General features: G+C 55.9%; 1 protein-coding gene and 1 pseudogene across 1 annotated transcript; both read left to right on the top strand.

Moving 5' to 3' along the window:
- Positions 1–584: 584 nt before the first annotated feature.
- Positions 585–27,807, top strand: LOC137762138 (bone morphogenetic protein 8B). The gene is made up of 7 exons (XM_068539584.1): positions 585–927; positions 15,554–15,743; positions 16,182–16,330; positions 24,056–24,250; positions 25,036–25,115; positions 25,673–25,783; positions 27,658–27,807. Exons 1-7 carry the CDS (start codon positions 585–587, stop codon positions 27,805–27,807), a joined length of 1,218 nt encoding a protein of 405 aa, XP_068395685.1.
- Positions 18,006–19,868, top strand: LOC137762137 (succinyl-CoA:3-ketoacid coenzyme A transferase 2, mitochondrial-like; annotated as a pseudogene).

Here is a 27,807-nt window from a genome sequence, read left to right as displayed (position 1 = left end):
CCGCGAGGCCCCCGACGGCAGGGCTGCGGACTCCTCGCCAGTCCCGCCCGCCACCCACAAGTGGGTAGTATCTCTGGGGCATCAGCAACCGCCCCCCAGCAACCCTTCCTGGGGCTTCTGTTCCGTGGACTTGGCCCCGCCCCTGTGCCCCCATTGGTTGGGTCCGGAGGGGGCGGGACCCGACGGCTGTGAGCTGGACTGAGAGAGGCCACCTCGGCCCGGGGCGCGCGGCACAGTCTGAGGGTCCGCGCCTCCCGGAGCCCGGCGGGAGCTCGCCCTCCGCCTCTGTGCTGAGCTGCCTCGGCAGCAGCCGGACTGTCTGGCGCGGCGGCACAGACAGACTAGCCGACGGTCCCCGGTCCCCGGAAGAGCCCTTGCCCGAGGAGGTGCGGCCGCATCCGACTACCCGGAGCCGCGACAGGCGCCGCGGGCCGGACGCTCTAGGGACCGCGCTGCGTTCGCGGGCGACGCCCGCCCCGTCCCGCCGGCCCCAAGCCCGGCCCGCCGCTCGCCGTCGGGGCGGCCCCAGCCCCGGGCCCGGCCGGGAGCGGATGCGCGCGCGGTGAAGCCGCCCGGGTCCCGCCATGGCCGCGCGCCCCGGGCCGCTCTGGCTGCTGGGCCTGGCGCTGTGCGCGCTGAGCGGCGGCGGCGGCGCCTCTGGCCCGCGCCCCTCGCCTGGCTGTCCGCAACGGCGCCTGGGCCCGCGCGAGCGCCGCGACCTGCAGCGCGAGATCCTGGCGGTGCTCGGGCTGCCCGGGCGGCCCCGGCCCCGCGCGCCGCCCTCCGCCGCCGCCCGGCTGCCCGCGTCCGCGCCGCTCTTCATGCTGGACCTGTATCGCGCCATGGCCGGCGACGACGACGAGGACGGCGGGACCCCCGAGCGGCGCCTGGGCCGCGCCGACCTGGTCATGAGCTTCGTCAACATGGGTGAGAGCGGGCTCGGGGTGGGCGGCGGCGACCCCGCGAGAAGGCGAGTGGGGGACGGCGGGCCGAGTGGCCCCTCGGGGGCTGAGCGCGGGCTGCAGGGTCGTGTGCGCCACTTCGGGCAGGGCGAGCGCCCTGCTGGGGGCGGGGAATCACCTTGTCGTGGACGAGGAACCGCGGGAGGGAAAACCGACCAGGTCAGGGCAGCGAAGTCTCAGGGGGGTGGGGGTCGGTGAGCTGCCGATCCGGCAGGGACAGATGAGGGATATGAGTCCCAGAGGCGTACATTCACCCGCGGCCAAACACACCCGACGGTAAGATTCATGTAGTGTCGGGTGGACGCGGGCAGTGCCAGGAAGACAGCCTGGTCCTGGGGAGGCAGATGAGTAAACAGAGGCTGTGATGCTGTCACGGTGATAAGGGCGGTACTGAAGAGAGGGACAAAGTTCAGCGTGGGAAACCCTGGTCACATCATCAAAGCACCAGGTAGAGATGAGGACCCGGATGTTCTGAGTCCACAGCAGCCTCTTCCCCGGGCCACCTGGGGGCGGGGTGCTGCTGGGGGGTGGGGCGGTGGGGAAGGAGTAGACTCTGAGCTCGGCGGGGCAGGGACTGTGGTCTTGCCACCCTGGGCTCACGCCTGGGACTTGGCTTGTCATGGAATGAGTGTCCAGGCCATTGAATGACCTGATGGGCAGCTTGGACCCTCTTTGTTCTCCCAGGTAAAGCCCAGCTTTTCCTCTCTGCAGAAATTATACTCCAAATCATGGAGCCATTTACCCTTAAAGTTCTCAGATATAACGTTTTCCATTACTAAACTCTCTTTAATCTACATTCATGAATATATGTCCCCCACCTGCTTTGCCTCCTGTCTGTGGCCAGTGAGGGGCAGGAGTCTGGGCTGAGGCAGACACTAGGCTGGACCTGGGGACCCAAGGACTACAGCTCAGCCCCAGGTGGGGAGAGCTGTGGGACCCAGAGCAGGGAGAGGACCCTTGCCGTGGCCACCAGCCTCCCTTCACCTACAGCACCGCTCTTAACCCTCCCAACAGCCCTGTGAGCGACATGATATTCATCCCCATCTCCCAGGTGAGGACAGTGAGGCTCAGAGAGGCAGTGTCTTGCTCAGGACCACGTGGCCTCTATGTGGCCAAGCCAGGACAGGCCCAGGTTGTTTGGCCCTCCATCCAGTGCTCAAGGAGGTGACATTTCTGTGTCAGGAGGGCAGGCTTTCAAGGTGGAGAGAGCTTTCAGAGAGATTTCGGCAGAGGAACCCAGGGGTCAGAGTGACAGTAAGTTTTGTGGGTCTTCAGCCATTTGCCTCAAGGAGGCCCGTCCCCCCCAAACCAGAGCTCGTGATGGGCTCAGGTGGGGGAGCGAGCAGCAGGAGGCAGCCGTTAACCTGTGCTGAGAGCCCAGTGCCAGGCCCAGGACTTGGGCTGGCGGATTCTAGATGCCACCTTCCTGGTTAGAGGGCAGGGGTGGGGACTTGGGACAGAAGCGACCACATGTGGAACTGAGGCTGGAGCTCTGTGCTGGGGGCAAGCTGACCCCGGGCTCAGGACCAAGAAGAGCTGTGGATGCAGTCACCCTGAGAATGCCTCCAGGGGAGCCATCCATCTGAGTGAGTCACCGCCTAGCCCATGTCCCTCTTCCCCCAGCATCCCCTGGGGCAAGGGGTGCACAGCCCTGGTGGGAGCTGCTGCTGTGAGTCGAGCAGCACCCTGAGCTCAGGAGGAGCTGGTTGCCCTCCTGCTTCTGCTCTGTGATCTTAGGCAAGTCCCTTGACCTCTCTGAGCCTCAGATCTCTCCTTGTAAAATGGGGCTCCTAGTGATCTATCCTCAGAGTTGTTGTGTGATAGGTTGACAGAGGGGGAGGGGCAGAAAGTCAGCCCCCTTTTTAGGGTGAACCTGGCCCTGGTCAGTGCTGATCCCAGACCCTCCCAGCTGCTGCTCAGCCTTGGTGTGGATGTGATGGAAATGTCCCCACATGTCTTATAGACATGTGAAACCCAGAAACAGATTTTTAAAGCCAACCAAAGGTGTTTCTGTTTTTGAATAAAAACTAACATTTGAAGTTCCATAGTCCTATAAATACTCATTTCATCCATGCAGCAACTTGTGAAGCTGTTTTACCAGCCTTATTTCATGGGCTCAGAGAGGTTAAATAACTGACCCAGGGCCACACAGCACGTCCATGGCATCATCCAGGCTGTGGATTCCAAATCCCAGTTTCTTCCCACACCACTTCTGTGTGTTTCATGAAGGTCTAAGGCCTCTGACGCTGTGGATTAACAAGCAGATCTTTGTTCAGTGGAAGCCTGGCCTGTGGGCAGTCCAGCCAGCTGTCTGAGGGCCTTCTTTATTCTCATGTACTAATTGCACTAGTTAAACTCCTTCAGTTCGAGTAGTTTTAACTGGTAATTACCTAGGCTGATGTGGGGGATTAGAACCTACCAGGATTGTTTCCTCCTTTGGAGGCCCTGGCTCCAGGCCCCTGAAGGTCAGCGGCCCCTGAACCACCGTGGAGTCTAATAGCAGAGTCGCTGTGGCATCAGCGCCCACGCCGAGGCTCCCACACCTGTTGGCTCCAGCTCCACCTCTGCTATTGGCCTCATCAGCTCCTGAGAAGCCAGCCGGGCATGGTGCTTGCCGGGCCCCTGACCGTCAGTGGCACCTGTAGGACCCAGAGGCCTGGGCCTGCCGTCCAGGGGTCAGGCCTCTGCTTTTGAGCAGATGCTTTAGGAGCCATGTCGTGACTGACAGGGCCTGTGTTGGGGGCCAGGGCCGCGGTCAGAGCTGGGCCCTGTCTGGCCTGCCTGTCGACCTCCGCCTGTGGACTCTTGGCTCCCCTTGGCCAGGACACAGTGACGGGGCCGCTGCCCTCGAGGAGCAGACGGAGCCTGTCCCTGGTGCCGCCTGAGCTCAGGGGAGGAGGCCCTGATCTGGGAGGCAGCGCCCAGGTTCTCGTCCCTCCTGGGCCTGCCGTGGACTCCTGCACGTCCCGAGCCACACCCCTTCCCTTCTCTGGGCCCCTGCTGTCCTGTGCAGTCCACAGCGATGGTGCCAGAAAAACGAGGTGCCTCCCAGCTCCGGCCCTGTGGCTCCTCGGAGGCAGCTTCTCACACCACCACCCATCCCTCCGCCCAGCTCGGTGTGACTGGCGGGACCCCCGAGTGCCTGAGCCGGCCCAGCCAGTCCTGAGGGAGGAATGAGGCAGGAGAGACCACCTCTGCATGTTCCTCCTGAGCCCTTCTCCGCCTCCTGTCCTGGGAGCACCAGGTGCCCAGGCTCCAGAGTGAGAAACTGAGGCACAAACAGCACTGCAGGCAGAAGTGTAGTCAGAACTGGATGGGCCATCTTCACTTTTGTCCTGCCCCTTCCCTGGACTGGACTAATTCACTCCCGCAATCCTGGGGGGCTGAGGACGGGGGTGGGGATGAGCTGGGGCTGTTGGATTCGGGAGGCGCCGGGCTCAGTGCGAGCGAGGGACCTGGCCCGGGTCCTGCTCAGCCCCCTGACCTCACCTCCGTGAGCCCCAGGGTCACTTTCTTTGGTTCTTTAGTAGGCAATTCTTGCATATTTTCCTGAATTCACTCCACAAATAGTCATGTAGTACCTGCTCTGTGCCAGGCTCTGTTCTAGTTCCTGGATTATAACAGGGAATGAAACTAAGTCCCCCCTTGTGGAGCTGACCTTCCAGTGGGAGAGACAGATAACAGTACATCAGCCACAAGGTGATTGTCACGTGGTCTAGACAGTGCCGCCTCTCTCTGGAAACCGGGAGGGGAAGGACAGTGGGAGCGCAGGCAGGACTGGGCTGGGGGTTCTGACCTGGGGCTCAACAGAATTTGCATCTTGACTCCACCCACTACTCTCGGTGTGATCTGGATTTTCAGTCCACCTCTCAGAACCTCAGTCTCCTCTATAAAACGGATATACTCACGGTACCCACCCTAGGGGCTGTTCAGCGATTGTGTGAGATGACACCCAGTGATGACCACATGCCCAGAACCTCCATGTCTGTGCTTTCATCTCATCTCACATTTACTGTCACATCTTTGTTTAAAAAGAGGACAGAGAGGTTCAGGGTAGTTCGGTGGTTTTCCCAAGGTACACAGCAGGTTGTCTCCCTGCCTGCACTTCCTTTGCTCTTGTCCTACACAGAAGCTGCCTCTCCCCCCGGCCCAGGGCCCATCATTAGGTGCAGTACGTGCTGCTGAATTGGACTGTATTCAATGTGAGCGTGTGTTGTAAACTAGGAACGTGATTTTCAAAATATCTTTGTTTTGGGATTTATAGAACTGATGCATATTCGTTGTAGAAAATTCATACCGTATAGATTCATTATAGAATTTCATGATAGAAAATTCAGACCATATATCTAGAGACATATAATATGGAAGCTCCTAGTAATCCTCAGTCTACCTCAGTTAGAACCAATGTTTAATCCTTTAGCTTAGCCCTTCCCCAGCAACCAGCCCTGATATTTTATCAATTTGTGTTATTCTTTTTTACAAAGTGGAATCTAAATGCCCACTGTTTTGCCATTTTGTCTTTCACTTAACAATAAATCCTTTATCTGTCTTGAAAGTCGACTATTAAGTGACCACATTATTTTTCTTTTTATCTATCTACCTTTTATTCATTTATTTTTATTTCAACTTTATTGAAGTATAATTGACATATAAAATTGTAAGTTATTTAAAGTGTACATCAGGATGATTTGCTATACATATACATATAACATTCCCCCCACCTAGTTAATTAACGCAGTCATCACTTCACATATGTATTCTTTTTTTTGTGTGAGAACATTTAATTTCTACTCTTTTAGCAAATTTCAAAATTATATAACTGTGTTATCAACTATAGTCGCCGTGTTTTACATTAGCTTCTCAGACCTTATTCAACTTATGGCTGAAAGTTTGTACCCTTTACCAACCTCTCCCTATTTCCCCCACCCCCACCTCCTGGCAACCACTTTTCTACTCTTCTGACTTTTTAACTTTTTAAAATCCACATATAAGTGGTATCATGAAGTATTTGTCTTTCTCTGGCTTACTTCACTTAGCATAATACCTTCAAGTTTCATCCATGTTGTCGTAAATGGCAGGATTTCCTTCTTTCTCATAGTTGAATAGCATTCCCGTGTGTATGTGTGTGCGCGCGCGCGTGTGTGTGTGTGTGTGTGTGTGTGTGTGTGTGTGTGCGCGCGCGCGCATGCGCCTTATCTTCTTTATCTATTCTTCTGTAGATGGACACTGAGGTTATTTCCGCATCTCGGCTGTTGTGAATAATGCTGCAATGAACATGGGAGTGCAGATATCTCTTTTTTTTTAATTGACATATTTGTTTCAGGTGTGCAACATAATGATTCAATACTTGTACATACTGCAAAATGACCACTACCATACTTACACTTTTTTCTCTTTGATATCCTGTTTTTATTTCCTTTGGATATATATCCAGAAGTGGGATTGCCGGATCATATGGTGGTTCTATTTTTAATTTTTTGAAGAACCTCCATATTATTTTCCATAGTGGCTGCACCAATTTACATTCCCACTAACAGTGCACAAGAGTTCCCGTTTTCCCACATTCTCACGAATACTTGTTATCGCTTGTCTTTTTGATAATAGCCATTCTAACAAGTGTGAGGTGATAGCTCATTGTGGTTTTGGTTTGCATTTCCCTGATGATTAGTGATGTTGAGCACCTTTTCATGTACCTTTTGGACATTTGTATGTCTTTTTCGGAAAAATGTCTATTCAGTTCCTCTGCTCATTTTAAAAATTGGATTGTTTGGGTTTTTTTCTATTGAGTTGTATGTGTTCTTTATATATTTTGGATATTAACCCCATATCAGAAATGTGGTTTGCAAATATTTTCTCCCATTCAGTAGGTTGCCTTTTCATTCTGTTGATGGTTTCCAGAGGTATTTCTCTTTCCAAGAGTTGAAGATGGGTCTCTTTTCTCCAAAACCCTGTTTGGCCATCAGAATGGTGTGCCCTATGAATCCCTGATGACTGACTACTCCTCCCCCCCCCCCCTCAGTCTTTTCTCACCCTTCTGAGGTAAATGACTACTATTGCCCCTAGGTGACAGGGGAGAAGTTTAGTCTCAAAGAGTATAAGTGACTGGCCCAAGGCCCTGGGTACCCAGATCCAAAGGAGCAGATATGAAAACTGGGTCACAGCCGTGAGGAGGGTTGGCCTTGGGGGTGGGAGAGCACAGTGGGGAAGACCAGGTTTTAGTTCAGGGTCTGCTACTTGAGATGTGTAAGATTTTGAGCAGGTTACTTAAAGTCTCAGCATCTCAGTTTCCTCATCTTTAAAATCAGGATAATAATACCTGTATCATAGTGCAATGGTTACATAGGTTAAGGCATTGAAAAACTTAGCAAGTGCCTGGCACCGCTCAATAAACAGCAGCCAGAATTATGAGGAAGAGCCTGCTGTGTTTGTCTACCCTCCCGCCCCCATCATTTACTTGGGGACCTGGAGCTGAGTGGTAAGAGCACGGTTCCAGGATCAGATCCCCATTCTACCACTTGTTTTTAGTGGATGCTATGGTGCTCCCCATATATTCTCTTTGGGACTGAGTCACTTGTTGCCCCAGCTGCTTGGAGGGTGGCTGCTGACAACTGGGTCCTTCTCTCGGCATCAGGCCACCAGCTTCTTGCTCAAGGTTGGGCACCCACCTTGAGGGCACCCCACATCCAATGACTGGCTTATTGGGGTATAAATGCCCAGCCCCGTTGCCTCAAGGAGGGACAACTGTGAAGGGCCATCAGCCCAGAGCTCCCCGTGCAGATGGGATGGGCTGGCCCTTTTGTGATTGCGTCACTGTTCAACTGTGCCCACTCCTGCTCCTTCGTTCCCTGCAAGAACACTCTCCACTAAACCTACCCACCCAGCCTGTTGCCCAGGAAGTCTGACCTAAGATATATTTATATGATTTTTGTGTATGTTATTTACTGCTGTGTGCCTCAGGTTCCTCATCTGTAAAATGGGAGCGATAATAGTTCCTGCCTCCTAGGATGGCTATGAGCATTAAATGACTTACTCTATGTAAAGGGCTGAAACAGTGCTTGGTAAATGCAAAGTAAGTGTTAGCCTGGTTTGATTGTTTGTTTGTTTTTAACCTAAGTCCAGCTGGTCAGTGACAAGACCAGAAGTAAAACCCAGTTATTTCCTTTAACTGCTGGCTCTGCCCCCTGAGCAGCAGCCATTCCTTCAGAACAGTCTAGGGCTCTGAATACAGGAAGGGTTCTGGGGAAGCCAAAGGCTGCAAGACCCAGGTATGGAGAAGGTTGGATCCTTCAGTCTGAGGTCATTGTTTCACAAACACTCCTGGGAACCTACTGTGTGCTGTTGCCCTCCCTGGTTATCTTGGTGCCCATTCCAAAGCACAAGCCCCAGCCCAAGATCTGCTTATTACAGTGGGAAAGATAGGCCCACAGACAACTCAATGTAAATGATCACAAAGTGGGAGAAATGGCCATTCCCCCACTCAGATATGAGCATGAAGGTTCAGCGCTGCAGAAGACAGACCAAGTCCCTCTCTCATTTGCAAGGGATGAACTAGGCCAGAAGAGGGGGAGGAATGAATGGCCTCCTGGCTGGGGGACAGAGAAGGCTTTGAAGGAGGTGGCACTGTGCTGGACCTTGAAAGAAGGGTAGAACTTAGTCAGAAGCAGGTGAAAGGAGAAGGTGTCCAGGCAGAGGGGAGGCATGGAGGTGAAAAAGCTCTCAGCCTGTTCTTGGAACTCTAGTTCCTCAAGTGAAAATCCACTCACGGCTTCTCCTGCTTGGGATCCTTCTGCGTGTTCCTTCTTGCCAGCCTGGCACTTGGCGTTTGACATTATAGTCCAGTGGAACCCTGCGGTGTTCCCTTGACATGTCCCCAACCTGATGAGGCTGTGGATGGGGAGAAAGAATGTAGACTTTGGAGACAGACACACCTAGACTCTAATCCCACCTTGGGGGCTTCTGGGTGTGGTCTTGTGCAAATCAGTTATTTTCCCTGATCTTCGGTGTTCTCAGCTATAAAATGGGGTGAAGAATGCCTCTTTCACAGGGTTGCTGTGGTTGCCAGCCTCCAGTATAGTTCTCAATGATCCCTGCCTCCTGGTTTTCACACCCTTGTGTCCTCCCACACTGGGCCAGCGCTGGTCTATGTGACCAATAGGATGTGACAATAGGGATGCTGTGTCACTTCCAAGATTAGGTTATAAAAACACTGCAGCTTCCGTCTTGGGCTCTACCCGCCACCCCCCAAGATGACTCATTCTGAGGAAAGGTCATGTCGTGAGAGGTCCACATGGGGAACCTTCTACCCTCAGCCACAAGCGTGAGCTTAGAAGTGGATCTGTTCGTCCCAGTCAAGTCTCCAGAGACCACAGCCCCACCTGACAGCTTGACTGTCACCTCATGAGAGACCCTGAGACAGAGCCACCCAGCTAAGCACCTGTATTCCTGACCCTCAGAAACCATGGGAAATAATAAGTGTTGGTTGTTTTCAGCTGCTATATTTGGGGTAATTTGTTACACAGCAATAGATAACTAACACAGTTAGGTAAACAGTAACAAATATGGCCTGCGTAATGTGCCCAGGATGGTGCCTGACATACAGTTCAGTGCTCAAAAAATGGGAGCTGACACATTATTTCCCACCTCCGTGCTTTGCCTCAAATACTTTACTCCATTTCTGCTTGTCAGAATTCTTCCACCACTCTCAACTATGTTTCCTAGAAAAGTGTTCTCTGACCACTCCTCCCTAAGGCACCTCTACGAGCGCCCTCCACCTTGATCATCTGTATTTCTCTTAGGAATGGAGTTGCTTTCTGCCTGTCTGATTTGGGGGCACGTCTAGTCCCTTTTTCTCCTACCCACCCCCCGACCCTACTAAGAAACTATGAATAACCTCAGAACGGGGACCAAATCTGACTCTGGGCCTGGATGGGTGACACATAAGCAGGGCCAGCCTCCCGTCTTTTTTTTTATTATTGCTTTTTTTTTTTAATTTGGCCACGCCGCACGGCATGTGGGATCTTAGTTCCCTGACCAGGGATGGAACCGACGCCCTCTGCATTGGAAACGCAGTCTTAACCACTGGACCGCCAGGGAGGTCCCTCCAGCCTCCTCGTCTTTTCAGATCACCCTGTCCCTCCTCTGGGACCCGAGTCCCCGCAGGGCGCTGCCTGGAGGACAGTGGCCTCAGTAGGCCACCTCTCGGGCACCTGTTTATGGAAGAATCTTGTGGAGAGGTGATTCCCCCATACCAGTATCGCCACCCAGAAAGTCCAGGGCCACTCATTTTACATGGGCTCCAAGTCTGCAAGTCCACGTGAAGGGCCCCTAACCTGACACGTGACCCCCAGCAAGTCTCTGCTCCCCTGGGCCTCAGTTTCCCATCTATGCAGGGTTGCCACGAAGGCCTTTGCAGCTCCCACAAAAGAATGTGTCCCCCACCCTCCCTGCCCACTGATGGGGCTCCTCCAGGGCTGAGGCACAGGGCGGGAGGACACCCGCCACTCCTCACGGGCACCCACTCCCCACGGGAGAGAGGGGATGTGTCACCGTGACCACGTCTTTCTGGAAAGCCCCACAGTTCAGGTCTTTCCTGGGTTTGAACTGGAGGAACCGCATCCTTCTTGCTCACATCTCCTTGGATCTATTTTTGGCCTTGGCGGGCTTGATGTGGTGCAGTGGGCAGGTTGTTCCCTTTTAATTTGGGCTCTGAAGCCGGCTGAGGCCTGGACCGGTAATTATAAGCACAGAGCCATTTATGGAAACAGCTCTTGAAAAAGTCAGTAATGAGAACTGGCTAAAAATACCTCCAGAAGTGAAGCGGGGGGCCTGCTCTGGGCAGCGCTGAGATTCCTGGGCGGGAGGAAGCCCTGAAGAGGCAGAACCGGGAGGTGATGGATTCTGCAGCTCACTCGGGACCCGCACGGGCCGCGGAGACCCGGGTGTTTCCTTAGGTCTGGGGTCCCCCTCGGCCTTGTTACCGGCAGGACCAGCCAGTCGGGCCCACCCCATCCGCCTCCGGGGCCCCGAGGGAGCCTGTCCTCCACCTCGGGGCCGGGCCGTGAACGGAGGCGAGTCCCACAGTAAAGTGAGAACATGGGTGGCTTGGGTTGGAAACCCTCGGTGACGTGGAAGCCACTCCCAGACCAGCAGGACGCCCCAGCCCAGGGGCTGCACTGCTGGATGCTGAGCTGCTGTCCTGGGGACCAGGAGCCCTTGGGATGAGGGGCCGGGCATCCCCTCTCTGGGCCCCCGGGACACGAGGGGCTGGATGAGCAGACTGCTGAGGCCTCCCGTTTCCACCCCACATTGTTCAGTCTCTGTCCTCAAATTGGTCACCGTCCAGAGGGCAGATGAACCAGCGACGGCGACCCCCCGGGACAGGGAAAGGGAGAGACCGGCAGGCTGATGTGTGTGGGGTCAGAGGCGGGCAAGGGGGCTTTCACAGCTGGACCGAGAAGAAAGTAGCCTTTATACTTGGTGGGACGGGGCAACCCTGGAGAGAGCGGCTTCAAGGAGGGACTCCAGGGGGAGGGTGTTTGCACCAGAAGGCCCAGGAGGCCGTGAGGATGGGCAGGGCCAGCCTGTGTGGGTGAGGGGTGGTGACTGGACAGCAGAGCCAAGCGTCAGACCCTCCCATGGGCCCTGAGGGGCTGGGGAGGGGTTTGAGGGCAGGAAGGACTGTCAGGTCAGAAGATGCCATTCTCTTAATAGCCACACTGGACTGGAGGAAGGGGGTGTCTTTTGAAGTCTTACTTTTTGGTCAGGAACAAGACAGATTTAGGTTGTCCGGGTGACTCTACATTTTGCTGAGGGCACAAAAATAGCCAAAGCCAATGTAGGTGTTGGGCGGGTGGCATCTGGAGGTCTAGCCTGAGCTGTGGGTGCAGGGCCTCAGACATGGGAAAGCAGAATGAGGGCCACAGACGTGGTGGTGGAGGCCGTCTCCTCTTGTGGGCCCTCCCCTCAACCGTGGGATCCGGAGGCGGTTTATCAGGGGCTGGAGGAGAAGGCCGAGGGTCCAGTTAGCACTTACTGGTGAATCGTGACTGTTTATTGTTCTGGGGGCTGCATTAAGGCGATTCAGAAAGTAAATTAATTTGCTGCTGCTTCTCCAGACAGAAAAGCTGGTTCAGTGATTGAACATTTTGGGCAGCTCTTTATAATTTTGTGGAAAATAAACATGTCAAGGTGCCTATGGAGCCAGACATACCTTTTTCTGCTCCCTTTGCCCAATGAAGTGCATTGTGCCTGTCTTTTCATATCTTTGCCAGTGTGTCTTTGGGAATCTTGTGTCAAAGGATAAATTCATATGTAATTTTGCCAGGGTATTGCAAAAGGATGTTGCCAAATTCCTCTCCATGGTATCCCTACCAGCACCATGTGAGAATACGTACATCTGCGCTTACCTATTTCCTTCTCACAGGCCATACTGAGCACCCAAGGACAAGCCCCCCATCCCTTCCAATCCTCTTGAAACCATCATGCTCTGTATTTTACTTACAATAGAAATGACATCCCCTATTTTATTTGTCTTGTTTGTTTCTATTCTGTCTCCCCTGTTAGACTGTAAACACTGTGAATGCACTGTCTTGTTCTGTCTGTTCACTGCTGTGTTCCCAGTGCTCAGAACAGACTCTTACATACCGTAAGAACTTGATAAATTTGTTTATAAATTGAACTTGATAAATGAATGAATAAATAAATGAATGATGAGTACAGTTATTTAGAAAACAATCACTCAAAATCTCCCCTTCCCCTCCACCCATGGCCTTGGAGTTGCTGACACGGCCTTCGGAGGGTATCTCATCTTGGCTCAAAGCTGGGAGATTGCAAGTCAGGCTCATCCCAAACTCCTGCTGAACGGCCATCCCTCCCAGTTCATTGCCTGACTATTTACAAAGTACTTTCATGGGCTTGTGAGGAAAGCTGGGTGTCTCCTCATTCTCAGTTCACGCAGGAGAAGACCAGGCCAGAGGGGATTTCCATACCTGGTTAGTGCAGGGACAGGCCTGCAGTGAGGCCCTGACCACTGGCCAGAACCCTCTGGGTTGCCCTAAGCTGCCTCTCTGGCTAAAGCAGGCTCAGTCTGCACAGTTAACAAGGGGGAAATAGAGGTGCCAGAAAATGCCTTCCCAGAACACCAGCTTTTGGGAACTCTCTCTCCCAATTCAAAGCCACAGGCACTGAAAAACCTGCAAATCCACAGGTGGCCTCGCCCTACCCTCCCCATTGACTGTCAGATAAAAGAGTTACTCTCTTTACCCAGTTCCACACTCAGGACATTTCAGCAATTTCTGATGAAAATCATTTTCCTAAAAATGTCCCACCTCTAGTGCTTGCTGGGGTGGGCAGTTTCCTGTGCTGGAACTATTGCGGGGGTGGGGTGGGGGTTGGGCATCAATTTCACAAACCCACAGGATGGAAGTTTGGAACTGGGGTCAGCCCAGGTGAACAGGGCTGTCTTGACCACACGCGGGCCCCCAGCTCAGCAAGGGAGAGAGGCCACAGAGTTTGGTGCCCGCAGGAGCTGGCAGGTTTGTGGTTGTTCCCTCAGTCCTGTATACAACATGAATGAGTCAGCGTCAGGCCTGCAGACAGAGGTTCCCAGTGACCCACCAAGGGTCACCCACTGTGCCTTGGGGGCAGATATACTTAAGAATGCTTTGAGAGGGGTCGGGCTCAGGGCATGGCTGAGTGACCCCTCCTTATTCTCGGGGCCACACCCTGTGACAGCCAACAGCCTGGACCTATTTCATCCTGCAGATCAGGGATGCTTACACAGCCATGTAACTGAGGTGGTCTCTGCAGTTACCGAATCCACAGAAATTGTCCCTAAAGCTGTGTGTGTGAGTGTGTCTGAAGGGAGGAGGGGACTCGTGTGGTGATAATCATGGCAAGCATCACTCGGCAAAGGTCCAGAACCCTGCCCTCCGTGCCCTGCCTGTATGGGAGGACCCAGATCCTCCTGTGTCACGCTGCCCCTGAAACAGCCTGGCTCGTGGCTGGGCATTTACTGCGGGTCCAGCACCCTGTCAGACAATGGAGGTTCTATTTCCTCTCCTCCCTGGTCAGGGGATGAAACGCCCATCTCCTGCCCAAACATGTGTCCACTGGCCCCGCCCAGCACAGCTGTTTGCCTATCCATCACCGGACCAGGCCTCCACCGCAAGGACAGGAAGTGCTCCCACATCCGCCTCTGCCACCAGCCTGGTGACTTGTGGTCTCTGAGTCCAGTAGCCAGAGAGAGAATTTTAAAAAAGACTCACAGACATGTAATTAAAATCTCAGTGTTGGTTTTGGGGGAAGGCTCTGGGAGGCTCCCGCCCCTGCTTTGCGGAAACACAGATTTTTAGTGTTTGAAAGTGACAGGAGGCTAAAGTGAGACGCTCTAAATATACTGTCCTGGGCATTTCCGGGCAGCTGGGGAAATATGGGGTTTATTCTGCTCCTGTGGTCTCTTGCCCAGAATGTTAGAGCAGCCCTGCCACGGGCCTGCCTCGGGTCCCCTCCAGCCTGGGCTTTACCCTCGCCTCCACACATAGCTTCCACTCTACCCTTAAACCACACTCCCTTGCTGCCCAGAGCCCTGACCCCCCACTGGCCAGAGCACAGCCCACGCTCCGAGGCCAGAATTCCAGCTCTCCGCAGTCAGGCCACAGCCAGACTTATGCCCTGAGCCGCACATTGCTGGATGGTGGGCGGCCCCAGCACCCCACACCTGTGCAGGACCTCTGCCTAGAATGTCTTCTCCCCCACCTTATCCACCTACCAAGACTCAGTCCCATCCTTCAAGGCCAGTTCAGGTGTCACCTCCTGAGCAGGGAAGCCTGCTCAGATCATGCCATGGGACCCTGCAGCTTCCCCAGCACTTGACCCAGCATCTCCAGGAGCTGTCATCCTACCTCGCCTCTTCCTGGTTCTTTCCATGTCTCTCTCCGGCCCCCCTTCCTGCTTCCCCTTGTTCCAAAAAGGGTCCTGCCATCCTTTCACCCTTTGCTGGGTTTTATGGCTGTTGTTTTCCCTGCCGGTGCTGTCGTTCCTTGGCTTTAGGCCTTTGCTCAGGCTGGACCCTGCCTCTGCAGTGTCCTCCCTTGACATCGTGGCAAATTCACTCTCACCCCTCAAGGCCCAGCTCCAAAGCCCTCTCTCCCCTCAACTCCCATCCACACACCGGCTGACTCCAGGAGCCCCATCCTGCTCAAGTGCACTCAGCTATGTCCCTGCTGCCACTGTGGTCCTTTTCTGCCTTGGGTCTGATGTCCATCTCCCCAGAGGAAGGACCTGTCCTGTGCCTCATCTGTGGGTCCCAGAGCCAGCAGGGTGCTGAGCAGGGCAGGCTGGGTTTGGGGCTTGGACCAGACATGGACACTGCCCTTGTGGCACCGCCGTGTGCCAGGTGCCGTGCCAGGCGCCTCACGACACATCTCCCGGAGCCCTCTCGGCACGCAGGAGACAGAGCTGGGACAAGCCTGTTCTCAAGGAGGGAGCGGTCCCACCCAGACTGCCCAGGCCCCAAGATCCCACCCGGCCCTGCCCACCCCGGAACCCGAGCTGGAACCACAAGTGACCGCCAGTCCCACTTTGTCTTGCAGTGGAGCGGGACCGCACCCTGGGCCACCAGGAGCCCCAGTGGAAGGAGTTCCGCTTTGACCTGACCCAGATCCCGGTGGGGGAGGCCGTCACCGCCGCGGAGTTCCGGATTTACAAGCTGCCCAGTATCCACCTGCTCAACTGGACCCTCCACGTCAGCATGTTTGAGGTGGTCCTGGAGCAGTCCAACAGGTGCCTGCCCTGTGCCCCACAGGCCCGCTCAAGCCTCTGTCGGAGTGTCCGGCCCAGCCCTGGGTGCCGGGGGGGACATTTCCCAGAGGACAGAAGGGGACCTTCCTGGGCAGCCCACCCTCAGAGAAGAAAGATGGTTGGCCAGAGGCCTCGTGTCACCGTGGGGAGAGGCCCAGCATCAGTCCTGGATTCAAGTCCCCATCCTACTGTCCTAGCTGTGGGACCATGGACAGGTCACTGAGCTCCTGAGCCTCAGTTTCCGCACCTGTACACGGGCACAGTAACACCTTTGTACGGTAGACACAGTGAGAAAAGGCATGTAAGGCACTCAGGTCAGAGCCGGGCGGGGTAGATGCCCCACTAATGGTCCCCCAGGAGGGCACTGGAAACAAAGGCAGCTGTGCCAGCCCTCGGTTAATTGTTCTTTCGTGTCCACAGGGAGTCTGACTTGTTCTTTTTGGATCTTCAGACGCTCCGATCTGGGGACGAGGGCTGGCTGGTGTTGGATGTGACAGCAGCCAGTGACCGCTGGCTCTTGAACCGTAACAAGGACCTGGGACTCCGCCTCTATGTGGAAACAGATGATGGTAAGACTCGGGTCAGCAGCGAACCTTCCCCTGGGGGCTCCTCCGAGGAAGCTGCTGGCGGCAGGCGCAGCTGGAGCCCCTCACGTGGCCCTGGAGGCCTGACCTTTCCCACCTGTGCCGCTGGGAGATACCTCCACCCCTCCGCGGGGCTCAGTGGGTAGAGAGTGAGGTTCCCGCAGTGCGGGACAGCAGGCGACCCCCTACCAGCCGAGAGTCCCTCCTCTCCTTCTGCAGGACAAACAGTTGTGTTGCTCAGAGTGAGTCCATGTTTTCCCTCCCCAAGAAATGGGAGATTCTTTCTACTCTACGGAGCTGCCTTCTGCACCAGGAGTTTCCGTCCTGGGCTGGGCGAGGGGAAGCGCTCACACCCTCAGGCTCTGAGGCAGAGGCCTGGGTGTGAATCTCGGCTCTGCAGCCTTCTAACTCGGTGGCCTTGGCAGGTTACTTACCTTTCTAAGCCTCGGTTTCCTCATCTGTAGAATGAGGATTCACACCTTCATTCCTTTAGCAGGTGTTTGGGGGAGAGCCTCCTGGTGGGCGCAGGGTTGGTGTGTCTGCGGTGCAGCAAGGGGCCACCATGGCTGGAGCACAGGGGACTAGGCAGCGACTGTGAGGAGGTTGAGAGAAGTGGGCAAAATATTAACTATGAAATAAATGTTATTTTATTTAACAGCAGTGGAGGAGGACAGGATCTGATTCAGCTTTTTATCAAACAACCCTCTGAGACACTCCCCCTCAGGGGGGTGTAGCATCTCCCCCTCCTTCAGTGTGGGCTACGCTTAGAGACTTGCTTCCCAAAGTATGCCGTGGGCTGGGGCAGTACCTTTGCAGGGGCAACCTGAGCGGCACCCCTCAGCCGGTGCTCAGGCTCCCATGAGCACGTCATGTGGCTCCCAGACACCCTTGATCTGACGGGATGGGAACAGCACTTCACCTCCGTGGTCTTCGTCCCCAAAACCCAGAACCCCAGTCTCACCATGAGAAAAACATCAGACAGCCTGAAACTGAAGGACATTCTACAGAATACCTGACAAGTACTTCTCAAAACTGTCAAGGTCATCAAAAAACACAGGAGGTCTGAGAAACTGTAACAGCCCAGAGGTGCCTAAGGAGTTGTGATGACTATATGCCAATGTGGGACCCTGGGTGGGATCCTGGAAAAAAGACACTGGAGAAAACTAATGAAATCTGAGTAGATCGTGATGTTTAGTAAATAATAAGATACCAGTATTGGTTGATTAGTTGTGACAAATGTGGTTCCAGGACAGTACGTGCTGGGGACACGCGTGTGGGAACCGCTGACATGGAGGTGTATCTGGGGGCGGGGGGACGGGAGTAGCGCGCCTGGGAGGAAGGGTGACAATGGAGAGGAAGGAGACGGCTCCCAGGCTTCCCCGGAGGGACGTCGCCTCGGGGCCTCCGTGCGCCAGTCCCCGGGTCCCTCCAGTCCTGCCTGAGGGTCCGGACCGGTCCCGCCTCCCGCCTTCGCGGCCCGGGAAGCTCGGCACCTCGAGCCCTCGGAGCGCGGAGACGGAGAGGGGCGGCGGGGAACCAGCCGGGCTGGCGCGTCACCGCCGGGGGTCCCCTGCCCTGTGACGCGCGGGCGGGGCGCGCACGGCCGCCGCCTGTCCCCGCTGGGCCCGGAGCCGGAGCCCCAGCCGGAGCGGAGCGGACGATGGCAGCCCTGCGGCTCCTGGAGTCTGCGCTCGGGCGCCGGGTCCCCGCCGGCCGCTGGGTGCCCGCGCTGGCGACGGGCGGTGTGTGCGGCTTCGCCAGCAGCGCCCGCGCGCGTGCCAAGTCCTAGGCGGACCCCGTGGAGGCCGTGAGAGACATCCCGGACGGCGCGAGGATCATGGTCCGGGGCTTCGGCCTCTGCGCGATCCCGGAGAACCTGAGAGGGGCGCTGCTCAAGACCCGCGTGAAGGACTTGACCGTGGTCAGCAGCAACGTGGGGGAGGGAACTTCGGGCTCGGCCTTTCCCTGGGGACCAATCAGATCACCCGCATCGTCTGCTCGTACGTGGGGGAGAACTCGCTCTGCGAGCACCAGTACCTGGCGGGCGAGCTGGAGCTGGAGATCACGCCCCGGGGCACCCTGGCCGAGCGCATCCGCGCGGGGGGCGCCGGCGTGCCCGCCTTCCACGCCCCCACGGCCTACGGGACCCTGGCCCAGGAAGGAGGCGCACCCAGCAAGTACTTAGAGAACGGCCACATCGCCATCCTGAGTCAGCCCAGGGAGGTGAGGGAGTTCCACGGACAGCACTACCTTCTGGAGCACGCCGTCACGGCCGATGTTGCTTTGGTGAAAGGGTGGAAGGCCGACCGGGCAGGAAACGCCATCTTCATGGCCAGTGCCAGGAACTTCAACGTGCCCATGTGCAAAGCTGCGAGAACCTCAGTGGTGGAGACTGAAGAAATTGTGGACCTGGGGTCCTTTGCCCCAGAGGACATCCATGTTCCTAACACTTACTTAGATCGAGGAATACAGGGGGGAAAATATGAGAAAAAAAAATGAGCGTTTAACGATCCGGAAAGAGGATGATGAAATATGCAAGTCTGCAGATAGTATAAGGACGTGGATCATCAAGGGGGCAGCTCTTGAATTTGAGGACGGCCTGTAAGCCAATTTGGGCATAGGAATCCCTCTTCTGGCCACCAACTACATCAGCCCCAGTATAACCGTTCATCTTCACAGTGAAAATGGAATCTTGGGCTTGGGTCCGTTTCCACTGGAAGAGGAGGTGGATGCAGATCGCAACAATGTGGGCAAGCAAAGAGTCACCCTTCTTCCTGGGGGCTGTTTTTTCTCCAACGATGAATCATTTGCCATGATTCGAGGCGGACACATCGACCTAACCTTGCTGGGAGCCATGCAGGTTTCCAAATACGGTGACCTGGCTCACTGGATGATACCCGGCAAGAAGGTGAAAGGAGTGGGGGGTGCGATGGATCTGGTGTCCAGTACCAAGACCAGAGTGGTGGTCACCATGGAGCACTCCACCAAGGCCAATGAACCCAAAATTTTGGAGATATGCACCATGCCGCTGAATGGAAAGCAGTGTGTGGACTGAATCATCACTGAGAAGGCCGTGTTTGACATGCACAAGAAGAGAGGACTGGGTTTCCCTGGTGGCACAGTGGTTGAGAATGCGCCTGCCAATGCAGGGGACACGGGTTCGAGCCCTGGTCCGGGAAGATCCCACATGCAGCAGAGCAACTAAGCCCGTGCGCCACAACTACTGAGCCTGCACTCTAGAGCCCGCGAGCCACAACTACCGAGCCCGCGTGCCACAACGAAGAGTAGCCCCCACTCACCGCAACTAGAGAAAAGCCCACCCCAACGTAGCCATAAATAAATAAATAAATAAATAAATAAATAAATAAATAAATAAATAAATAAATAAATTTGGAAAAAAAAGAGAGGACTGACCCTGATCAAGCTCTGGGGTGGCCTGATGGTGGAGGACATCAAAAAGAGCACGAGGAGCACCTTTGCCATCTCCCCGAATCTCAGACCCATGCAACAGGTCGAAACCTAGCCAGAAAGTGAACCTTGGTCCCAGACCGTTTGCTTCTCCCTTTAACCTCCTGGATTGCATCCCGAGAAAGCCGCAATCACATTTCTACATTTCACCAGCATCTGGCCGGCTTTCTCCTGCCGTCCCAGACTGGCTGCCACTGGATAGGCTTTGTTCTCTCAAGAGGGACATGCCTTTAATTAAAAACAAAAGGAAAACAGAGGCATTGACCTTATATGTCCTGTGAGTTCTGAGAAAGCTCTGCTGCAATCACCCTCCTCCCTGTCTGTGATATTTACATTAAATTCTATGCAGCTTGAGATGATCCCATGGGAAAGGTTTTACCTGAAGTGCCTGCTCTTGTGAATGAATCATGAAATGTAGGGAAAAGTGATGGGGGAGGAACAACTCCACCCAGAGTCTGCGGAAGGCACCGTTTTAGTGTACTGGAACAATGAAAACATACACACATAAATGTGAATTTGTAACCAGGAGAAACGCTGTCTAAATGAAAGATTTTTTCCTTTGGCCCTATTGACCTTCCTTCTGGGGCCTTTCATTTTGTCGCTAAGTTTTGTTTCCTTGTAGCCTCACCTTCTCTGCCTCTCACATTTCTCCTCCTCGTAGCTAAATAGATGTCTCTAGAAGGGAAGCAAGACCGTCTAGGCGGCCAGTAAACTGGTAATAGGGGCAACTGAAGCGGGAGAGACTGTTTGGTGCCGACGTTCCACCAGGGAGTCTTCTCTGTGAATAAACAGCTCACCTGTGTGTGGCCAAAGGCTGCGACTTAGGATGGGAGGAGTTCTACAAACCTGACCGATGGACTTAGATGGGTTTTCTCATCTCAAATCATAGCATTCCTGTGTCGTCCAGATCAGACACTTAGACCCTTCTTCTCTATAACAGAGCCCAAACCAGCCTCTTGTTCATACTCCCTTGAAACTCATGAGGGGCAGTGAAGTACTTCATCCTGAATCCACAGTCTCACAAACTAAACAGAAAAAAATGAGTTTCCGTTTGCGTGCGTGTGTGCGTGCGTGCATGCGTGTGTAAGGTTCGAACCCAGGCCTGCCGTGGAGCCCACGTTTTCTCAATGCGGCTCTAGGGCTGCACAAAATGGATGGGAGCCCGTGGGTAAAAACAGGAAGCTCCAGCTAGTCAAGGAAGGCCTTTCAGAGAGGTCTCCCTGAAGCCTCACCCTGACGGGAGGCCCGGATCCTGGAGTGGAGAGACAGTGAACCTGAGGGGACAGCCACAGAGTGTCAGGGGACCGTGACCAGGCGGGCAGTGGATGGACGTCATTGAGTGGACTGTGCAGCACCTTCTGGGGCTTCTGGGGAGGAGGACCTGATCTGCCCTGCATGGTGGGAGAAGTCCTCCAGCAGCAGCCGGGGACAGGCAGAGGTTCTAGAAGCAGACGAGTTACAGGGCTGTTAAACAGTAGAAAGAAGGAAAAGCACTGAGTTCCTACTTCTCATGCGGTGAGGAAATAAATACCCTGTGGGACAAAAGCACACCTGGTCACAGCTGGATCCCCTCCAAGGGTTTCAGCCAGGCGTCCTGATTGTCCTTCAACGTGGCACTAGGGTCACATCCATGACCGCAGGCTGAGGTGGGGCAGGGGCTGCAGGGAAGGGGCAGGTGGCACCCAGAGCAGAAAGAGGCCTTGGGGAGAGATGGGAGCAATCTTGGCCTGGCCCAGGGGGAGGGGGCATGAATCCCCAGGGATGGGATAGGTCAGGGGAGCTGCCAAGACATCCGGGCCCTGATGGGGTGGTCTCAGAAATGGGGGGAGGCCGGAGGTGTCGGGGGCCTTCCTGGCCCAGAGGAGCAACATCTTCCTCTGGACCTGCGTGCGGGGGGAGGCCACAGTGTGGCCCCCATCTCGAGGTGTGGCCACACATCCCACGTCTCTCACAAAGGGGACAGCATGCCTGCCAGCACCCTCACAGGTCAGGTCTAGAGGCAGGGACCCTGGGCCTCAGAGGTTCCTGAAGTTCCTGCCTCTGCTTTCTGGAAAGGGTGCTGCCAGAGCCAGGCAGCCTGGGGGCCACCACCTGGACAGCCGGGGCCTGCCCTGTGACCCAATCTCTCTGCGCCCAGGAGACCCCAACACGATCCTTGACCAGACAGTTGCACAAAGAAAAGCCTACAGTGAACACGGCCTCGGGAGCACCGAGGGTCCCCCTGGCCTCTCCGTGGACCGGGCTCTCCAGGGACTCACAGGACAGGGCGGCTGCACACACAGGCCCGGAGGGCTGCCGGGCCAAGGCCGCCCCACGTGCCCACCAGGTGTGGGGCTCCGCTCCAGTGCCGCGTGGACGACAGCCGCCCCCCTGCCCCCGTCGCTCCACGGCCTCCTCCTGGTGCGCTCTCGGGCCTTTCTCTCTGTGGCGGGGCTGCTGTGTGTCTTGTGGCTCTGCATCCTCACGGGCCTGCTGCTCTTCCTCGTGACCCTAACCTGCCATGACCCAAACTCCCCGAACGGCTTCTCCCTGGGCCCCTTCCAGTGTCAGCCCCTGTCTCAGCAGGGTCATCCCTGAGTGGCACCTCTGATGGGCCCAGTGCATGTTTGTGGCAGGTGATGTCATAGGTCAAAGGTTAGTCGCTGGTCGATTAGTTGTTTAGTCAACTCTGGCGCATGGACTCAGGGCTAAAGCACAGCTGTGTAAGGGCCGGCGATGTCCTTGACCTGTAATGTGCAGTGGAGGATCATGAGACCCACTAATAGAACACATATGTTTATATGTGTGCACATGTGTACACTAGCTATATAAATGCACACGTATGTGTACACATACATATATGTGCATGTGTGTATATGCCTGTGCATCACTGTTGCAACATTGGGGTGAAATGTACATGGAAGTGGGATGTTCCGCCCAGTGTTATAAGAAACATTAACAGTGAGCTTGTAGTCATCCCCTGTTGTTTAGTCTGAGAAAATTGCACAGGGAAAGGAAATGAAGAGGTTCTATCACATTCTCATCTTTATGATGAAAGCCAGGAAATAACTTAAATGTCTAAAGACGAACTAATATCTAAGTATTCAGATGTATCTACTCAAAGGAATTTTATACATTTGAAATGTTCATAGTTGAGACTTAACAAGCGAGAAAATGTTTATGTGGAAAAATTGGGAAAAATACAGACTTCTTTCTTACGCTCACAATTTAAATTAACATATGAAAATATCCCAGAAAAATGAAAATGATGCGTTGTAGCAGGGGAGGGGTTTTATGGGTGATATTTTTTCTAAGTTTCTTTACAGTTGTTGTTATATATCACTTTGACAGTTAAAAAACAAGAGGTCATCGGAACTACAAAGAGGTACAGGAGGATAGTTTTATTGGTGGAGGTGACTTCCAGGGATAACCAGTGTGTTTCTCCGGCGTCCTCAGGCTTTAAGCAGCTGCGGGTAAAATCCCAGTTTTACAAGCATCACTACTCCTAGGCTGAGGCCCCAGTCACGTCTCTGCCCACAGCCTTTTCTCTCTTTCTTCCTTTTCAAACCACAAACCCGCTGGTTAAGAACTTAAATGGATAAGAAGGGCTCTGGAATTAGATGCAGGTGTTTGAACGTGGACTTGGGGTAAATGTCTCTGGCCGCGGAGCCTGGGGTCTCGTTTGGGGGCATCGGGACAGTGAGTGGCCTGCTCTTGGGCGGTGCTCAGCACAGCAAGCACTGGGTCCTGGCAGCCGCTCCCGCCAGCTGGGTGTTGTAAATCCTACACTGATCCCCAGAAAGGATGGGGTGGAAGGTAGAACTCGGGCCTCGGAGCCCCGAGATGGGTGGGAACCCTGGTTCTGAGAGTGTCCGGTAGTGGAGCTCTGAGCTGTCACCGAGGGGCTCTGATGTTTCTCAGGGAAATGATGGGTCTGGCGTCACCATGAAGAGTGGTTGAGATCATCACGTGAACTGACTGAAAGCTGTAAAGCGCTGTCACAACTGGCAGTGCCCTGGACCATCACTAATCCTGAGCCTGTGCTCACGAGGACCCTCCCCCTCTCCTGCAGACCTGCCCGCTGGGGGCTGGGGCTGGGGCTGGACTTGGGACTCGGGTCTTCAGAGGAGGAAACCGAGGCCCAGTGGGTCCCCTGCAGCCTCAGGCTCCGTGCTCCTGGCCCGCCCACAGAGAGGTCCCTGCTGTGTCCCCGTGCAGGGCCCCACCCTCGAGTGACCGCCCTCTCTGCTCTCTCTGTCTCAGGGCACAGCGTGGATCCTGGCCTGGCCGGTCTGCTGGGGCAACAGGCACCGCGCTCCAAACAGCCTTTCGTGGTCACCTTTTTCAGGGCGAGCCCCGGCCCCGTCCGAGCCCCTCGGGCGGTGAGGCCCCTGAAGAGGAGGCTGCCGAAAAGAACCAACGAGCTGCCGCCCCCAAACAAACTGCCGGGGATCTTTGGTGAGGTTGGGGACCAGGTGGTGGGGACAGAACCCTCGTGGCCTCAGTGGGGTCAGGCTGATGGTCAGTCACCCAGCCACCTTTCCTGACACCACTTTGCCCCTGCACCCTGGGGACCAGCCACTGCACGGTCTCCAGGGCTCTGAGCATCTGCCCTCGCCGTCCCTGCCGCCCTGAAGTCCCTTCCTGCCCTCCCTGGCTCACCAGGGTCCCCCCACCCCCCGTCAAAATCAGGTGCCCCTGGTGGCCCTCGGTGCTGCCCCGGGCGCCCTGCAGGATCCAAGCGTTTGTGTGAAGGTGTCCCCACCAGACCAAGCCCCTCGGGACCAGAGTCCCCTGCTGCCCTCCTTTCCTTCACGGGGAGCCAGGCTTTGCTTGGCCTCAGTGGGAGCCACTTGTCCTGTGGAATGGGCGTGGCTGGAGAGGCGGATGAGGTCAGGGGTGTCTTCGGAGGAAAGGAGGAGGGGCTGCTGGACGGCAGAGGGTCCCCGGGCTGTTTATTGGACCATCGGGAGTCACAGGCTGAAAGTCAGGGGAGGCTGGGCTGAGCGTGGGGTGACTGTGACTACGGGGAATCATCTGGAGCCATCGAAGGTTCTTGACCTGGGTCACGGCGCCAGCAGAGCTGCAGAGATGGGCTTTATGAGACCAAGTGGGTTAGTTTCCCATCATTCATTTATTCAGCAAATGAGCCCATCAGGGCGTCCCCCGCCCCGGGAGCTCCCCGTGGTAGGTGCACAGAGCAGGACCCTCAGAAAAGACCTTGCCCCTTCTGTCCCCCGCAGACGACGTCCACGGCTCCCACGGCCGACAGGTGTGCCGTCGGCATGAGCTCTATGTCAGCTTCCAGGACCTTGGCTGGCTGGTAATTCCTGACACTCCTTCTTTCCTAAATGACAGTCCCCACCTTGAAGATGGCAAGTGTATGTCCAAGAGGAGGTAGAATCATGGGGGATTTGGATTTTCTTGGTTTATTTTCCTCTGTGTTTTTCCAAGTTCTCTAAAGGGAGAATGTGTTGCTTTTGTAGTGAAAAGTGCTTTTTTGTGAAAACCATGAAAATGGAGACTGTCTGAATCCTTAGCCATAAAATGTCAGAGCTGCAGCAGGAAAACTGAGGCCAGGGTGGGCAGTGCCTCTGGCCTCTGCTGTGACTGGCGGTGGGCTGGGGAGGACGAAGCTGAGCGCTGATGGCGCATGAAGGGGACGGAGAGCGTGCCCAGCCCTGTCTGCTGAGGGTCTTCGGGTGGATGTCAGGCCTCTGGGGGAAACTGCCCTGGGTGGGGCCCGAGGGTGGGGTGATGGGCCCTGAGGCTGAGGGAGGGTAAGGGGCAGCCCTGAGTTGTGCTGTGACAGGCGCTGGACTGGGGGGCTCGGGAGGGGCACATGGGTGGGACTCACCTTCTCCCATTACCTGCCCCCAGGACTGGGTCATCGCCCCCCAAGGCTACTCAGCCTATTACTGTGAAGGGGAGTGCTCCTTCCCACTGGACTCCTGCATGAACGCCACCAACCACGCCATCCTGCAGTCCCTGGTCAGTACTGCGTCCCTCTGCCTGGACGCCCAGGGGAGGGGTTTGCGGAGGAGAGGGGCGCGTGCAGCCAGCAGGTGATGGCAGCACTGCTGTGTCAGGGAGCTTTCTCCACATGGAAACCTTTCTGCGTGCACGTGCAGTGAAATCCCACAGCCGTGCAGCAACTGGTCCCCATGTGGGCCACCCCCAACCCGTGCACCTGAACACACGTGCACTAGACTCTCGCTGATCGGTGTGCACACGTACACATGTGCACGTGGGGGACTTTCACGTCCATGCTGTGGGTACCAGACTTATAAAGGCCCGCCTGCTGGTGGTCAGAGGCACAGCCCGTGCATGATAGGCGGGCATCCCACACGGCTACTTGTGCCCTCGGAACACACACGTGCACCATGTTCACTGGCGCATTTGGCCTCCTGTGTGTCACACATACCCTCAGGGTCGGGGTGGGTGATGCACGTGTGGGTTCTGCCCCCTCTTCCTGTGCAGGAGTCACCAGGTACCCCGTGCCCTTCTGGTTTCCCCTCCCGTTCCTTTCCCGTTGGCTTTTTTCTGGGTCCCTCTCGGCTCTTTGTGTCTCTACAGGCTTTTGATGCCCCGCTGTCTGGGGTAACTTTAAATGCTGGAAAAGTTTCTAATAGGAACACTGTTGCTGCTGCTTATTGCTAAGTGTTTTAAATGTTTTTTTGTGCTGAGGCTTCTTTCTAGAACATTGACCTGGACACCCTAGTTACAGGTTGTTCAAGGTGATGCCCTAGAGCAAATGAGTTAAGAAGGCAGCATGGACCCCAGGATAATGCCTCCCTTCCCAATGGTCACATGGGATTTGCTGGACCCCTGGGGAGCTGCCTTCCTTGAAGAAGGTCAGGGGTGATGGAGCCTGTCCTGGCAGCAGGCTGCTCAGAGCTGGGGCTCCTGGGGTAAGGCTGGGCTCTGGGGACCAGGGGTCAGGCTGCCGGACAGGGTCCCGCATGAGACGGCTTCGCCCAGGTCCTGATCAGCGGCCTCCGTGAGGCCTGGGAGGTCCCGGTGGATGGAAGCAGGTTCCCTTTTCCCTCCAGCCCCTGACAGGCTGGGGAGCTGCCGTCCGGGCCCTTCCACGTGGGGCCCCGATGAAGAGTCCAGGGTGAACGGCAGCTCATCCTGCCAAGTCTCCAGTTAAATATTTTTGTAGAGGCTGCAAGAGCTCACTCAGTCGGGCTGCCTTTAGGGGTAGAGCTGTTTGGAGGAGGGTAGCGGGATCCCCGTGCCAGATCCCAGTCGTGCCGCGGCCTCGGCCTCAGCCATGGAACTGGGCAGGTGACTCGGTCCCAGTGCCCTCAGTGGTCATCTGCCCAGAACAATCCCTGCCTAGAAATTGTTAGGAGGGGTGGAGGTGCTTTGAGAAACAACAGTGTCGGACACCCCAAGGGTGAGCTTAGAAGCCTGGCCGCTAGCAGGTGTAACACGCACCTTCACCGGCTCGCAGTCTGGAGGGGGAGACGGACCAGAAACAGCTCATGCGGACAAGACACGATCAGGGACGTTGCAGAAGCGCAGGGAGGAGAGGGGAGCAGAGGGGACCCCGGCGGCGGCGCTGCAGGGGCGCAGGCAGGACCTGGCACACGTGCCGGGGACCAGCAAGGTCAGGGTCGTCCTGTCTGAGGGGAGGGGCTGTGACAGGAGCCACAGGTGCCCAGGCTGGGCCTGAGGGCAGCGGCGGGGTGGCCAAGGGGGGCGGGGCCGGGGCAGAGTTCGCGCCAGCACCTGCCGGGCTGCGGGGCGAGATGGAGCCGAGGAGGGGCGAGCGGCTGGAGCCCGGGCGGCAGGAGCTGGGGGCTGGGACGGGGTCCCCGCGGCTCTCACGCGTATGCCTGCCGCCCCCTCCCCGCCAGGTGCACCTGATGAAGCCTGACGCGGTCCCCAAGGCGTGCTGCGCGCCCACCAAGCTGAGCGCCACCTCCGTGCTCTACTACGACAGCAGCAACAACGTCATCCTGCGCAAGCACCGCAACATGGTGGTCCGCGCCTGCGGCTGCCACTGA

This window comes from Eschrichtius robustus, chromosome 3, assembly GCF_028021215.1.
Source record: "Eschrichtius robustus isolate mEscRob2 chromosome 3, mEscRob2.pri, whole genome shotgun sequence".
NCBI lineage: Eukaryota > Metazoa > Chordata > Mammalia > Artiodactyla > Eschrichtiidae > Eschrichtius > Eschrichtius robustus.
This window is presented reverse-complemented; position numbering and strand designations above follow the sequence as displayed.

Coding starts and splice junctions, on each gene's coding strand:
- LOC137762138 (XM_068539584.1), top strand. CDS start 585: ATGGCCGCGCGCCCCGGGCCGCTCTGGCTGCTGGGCCTGGCGCTGTGC. Junction 15,744..16,181: donor GTCCTGGAGCAGTCCAACAG/GTGCCTGCCCTG, acceptor TCGTGTCCACAG/GGAGTCTGACTTGTTCTTTT. Junction 24,251..25,035: donor CAAACTGCCGGGGATCTTTG/GTGAGGTTGGGG, acceptor TGTCCCCCGCAG/ACGACGTCCACGGCTCCCAC.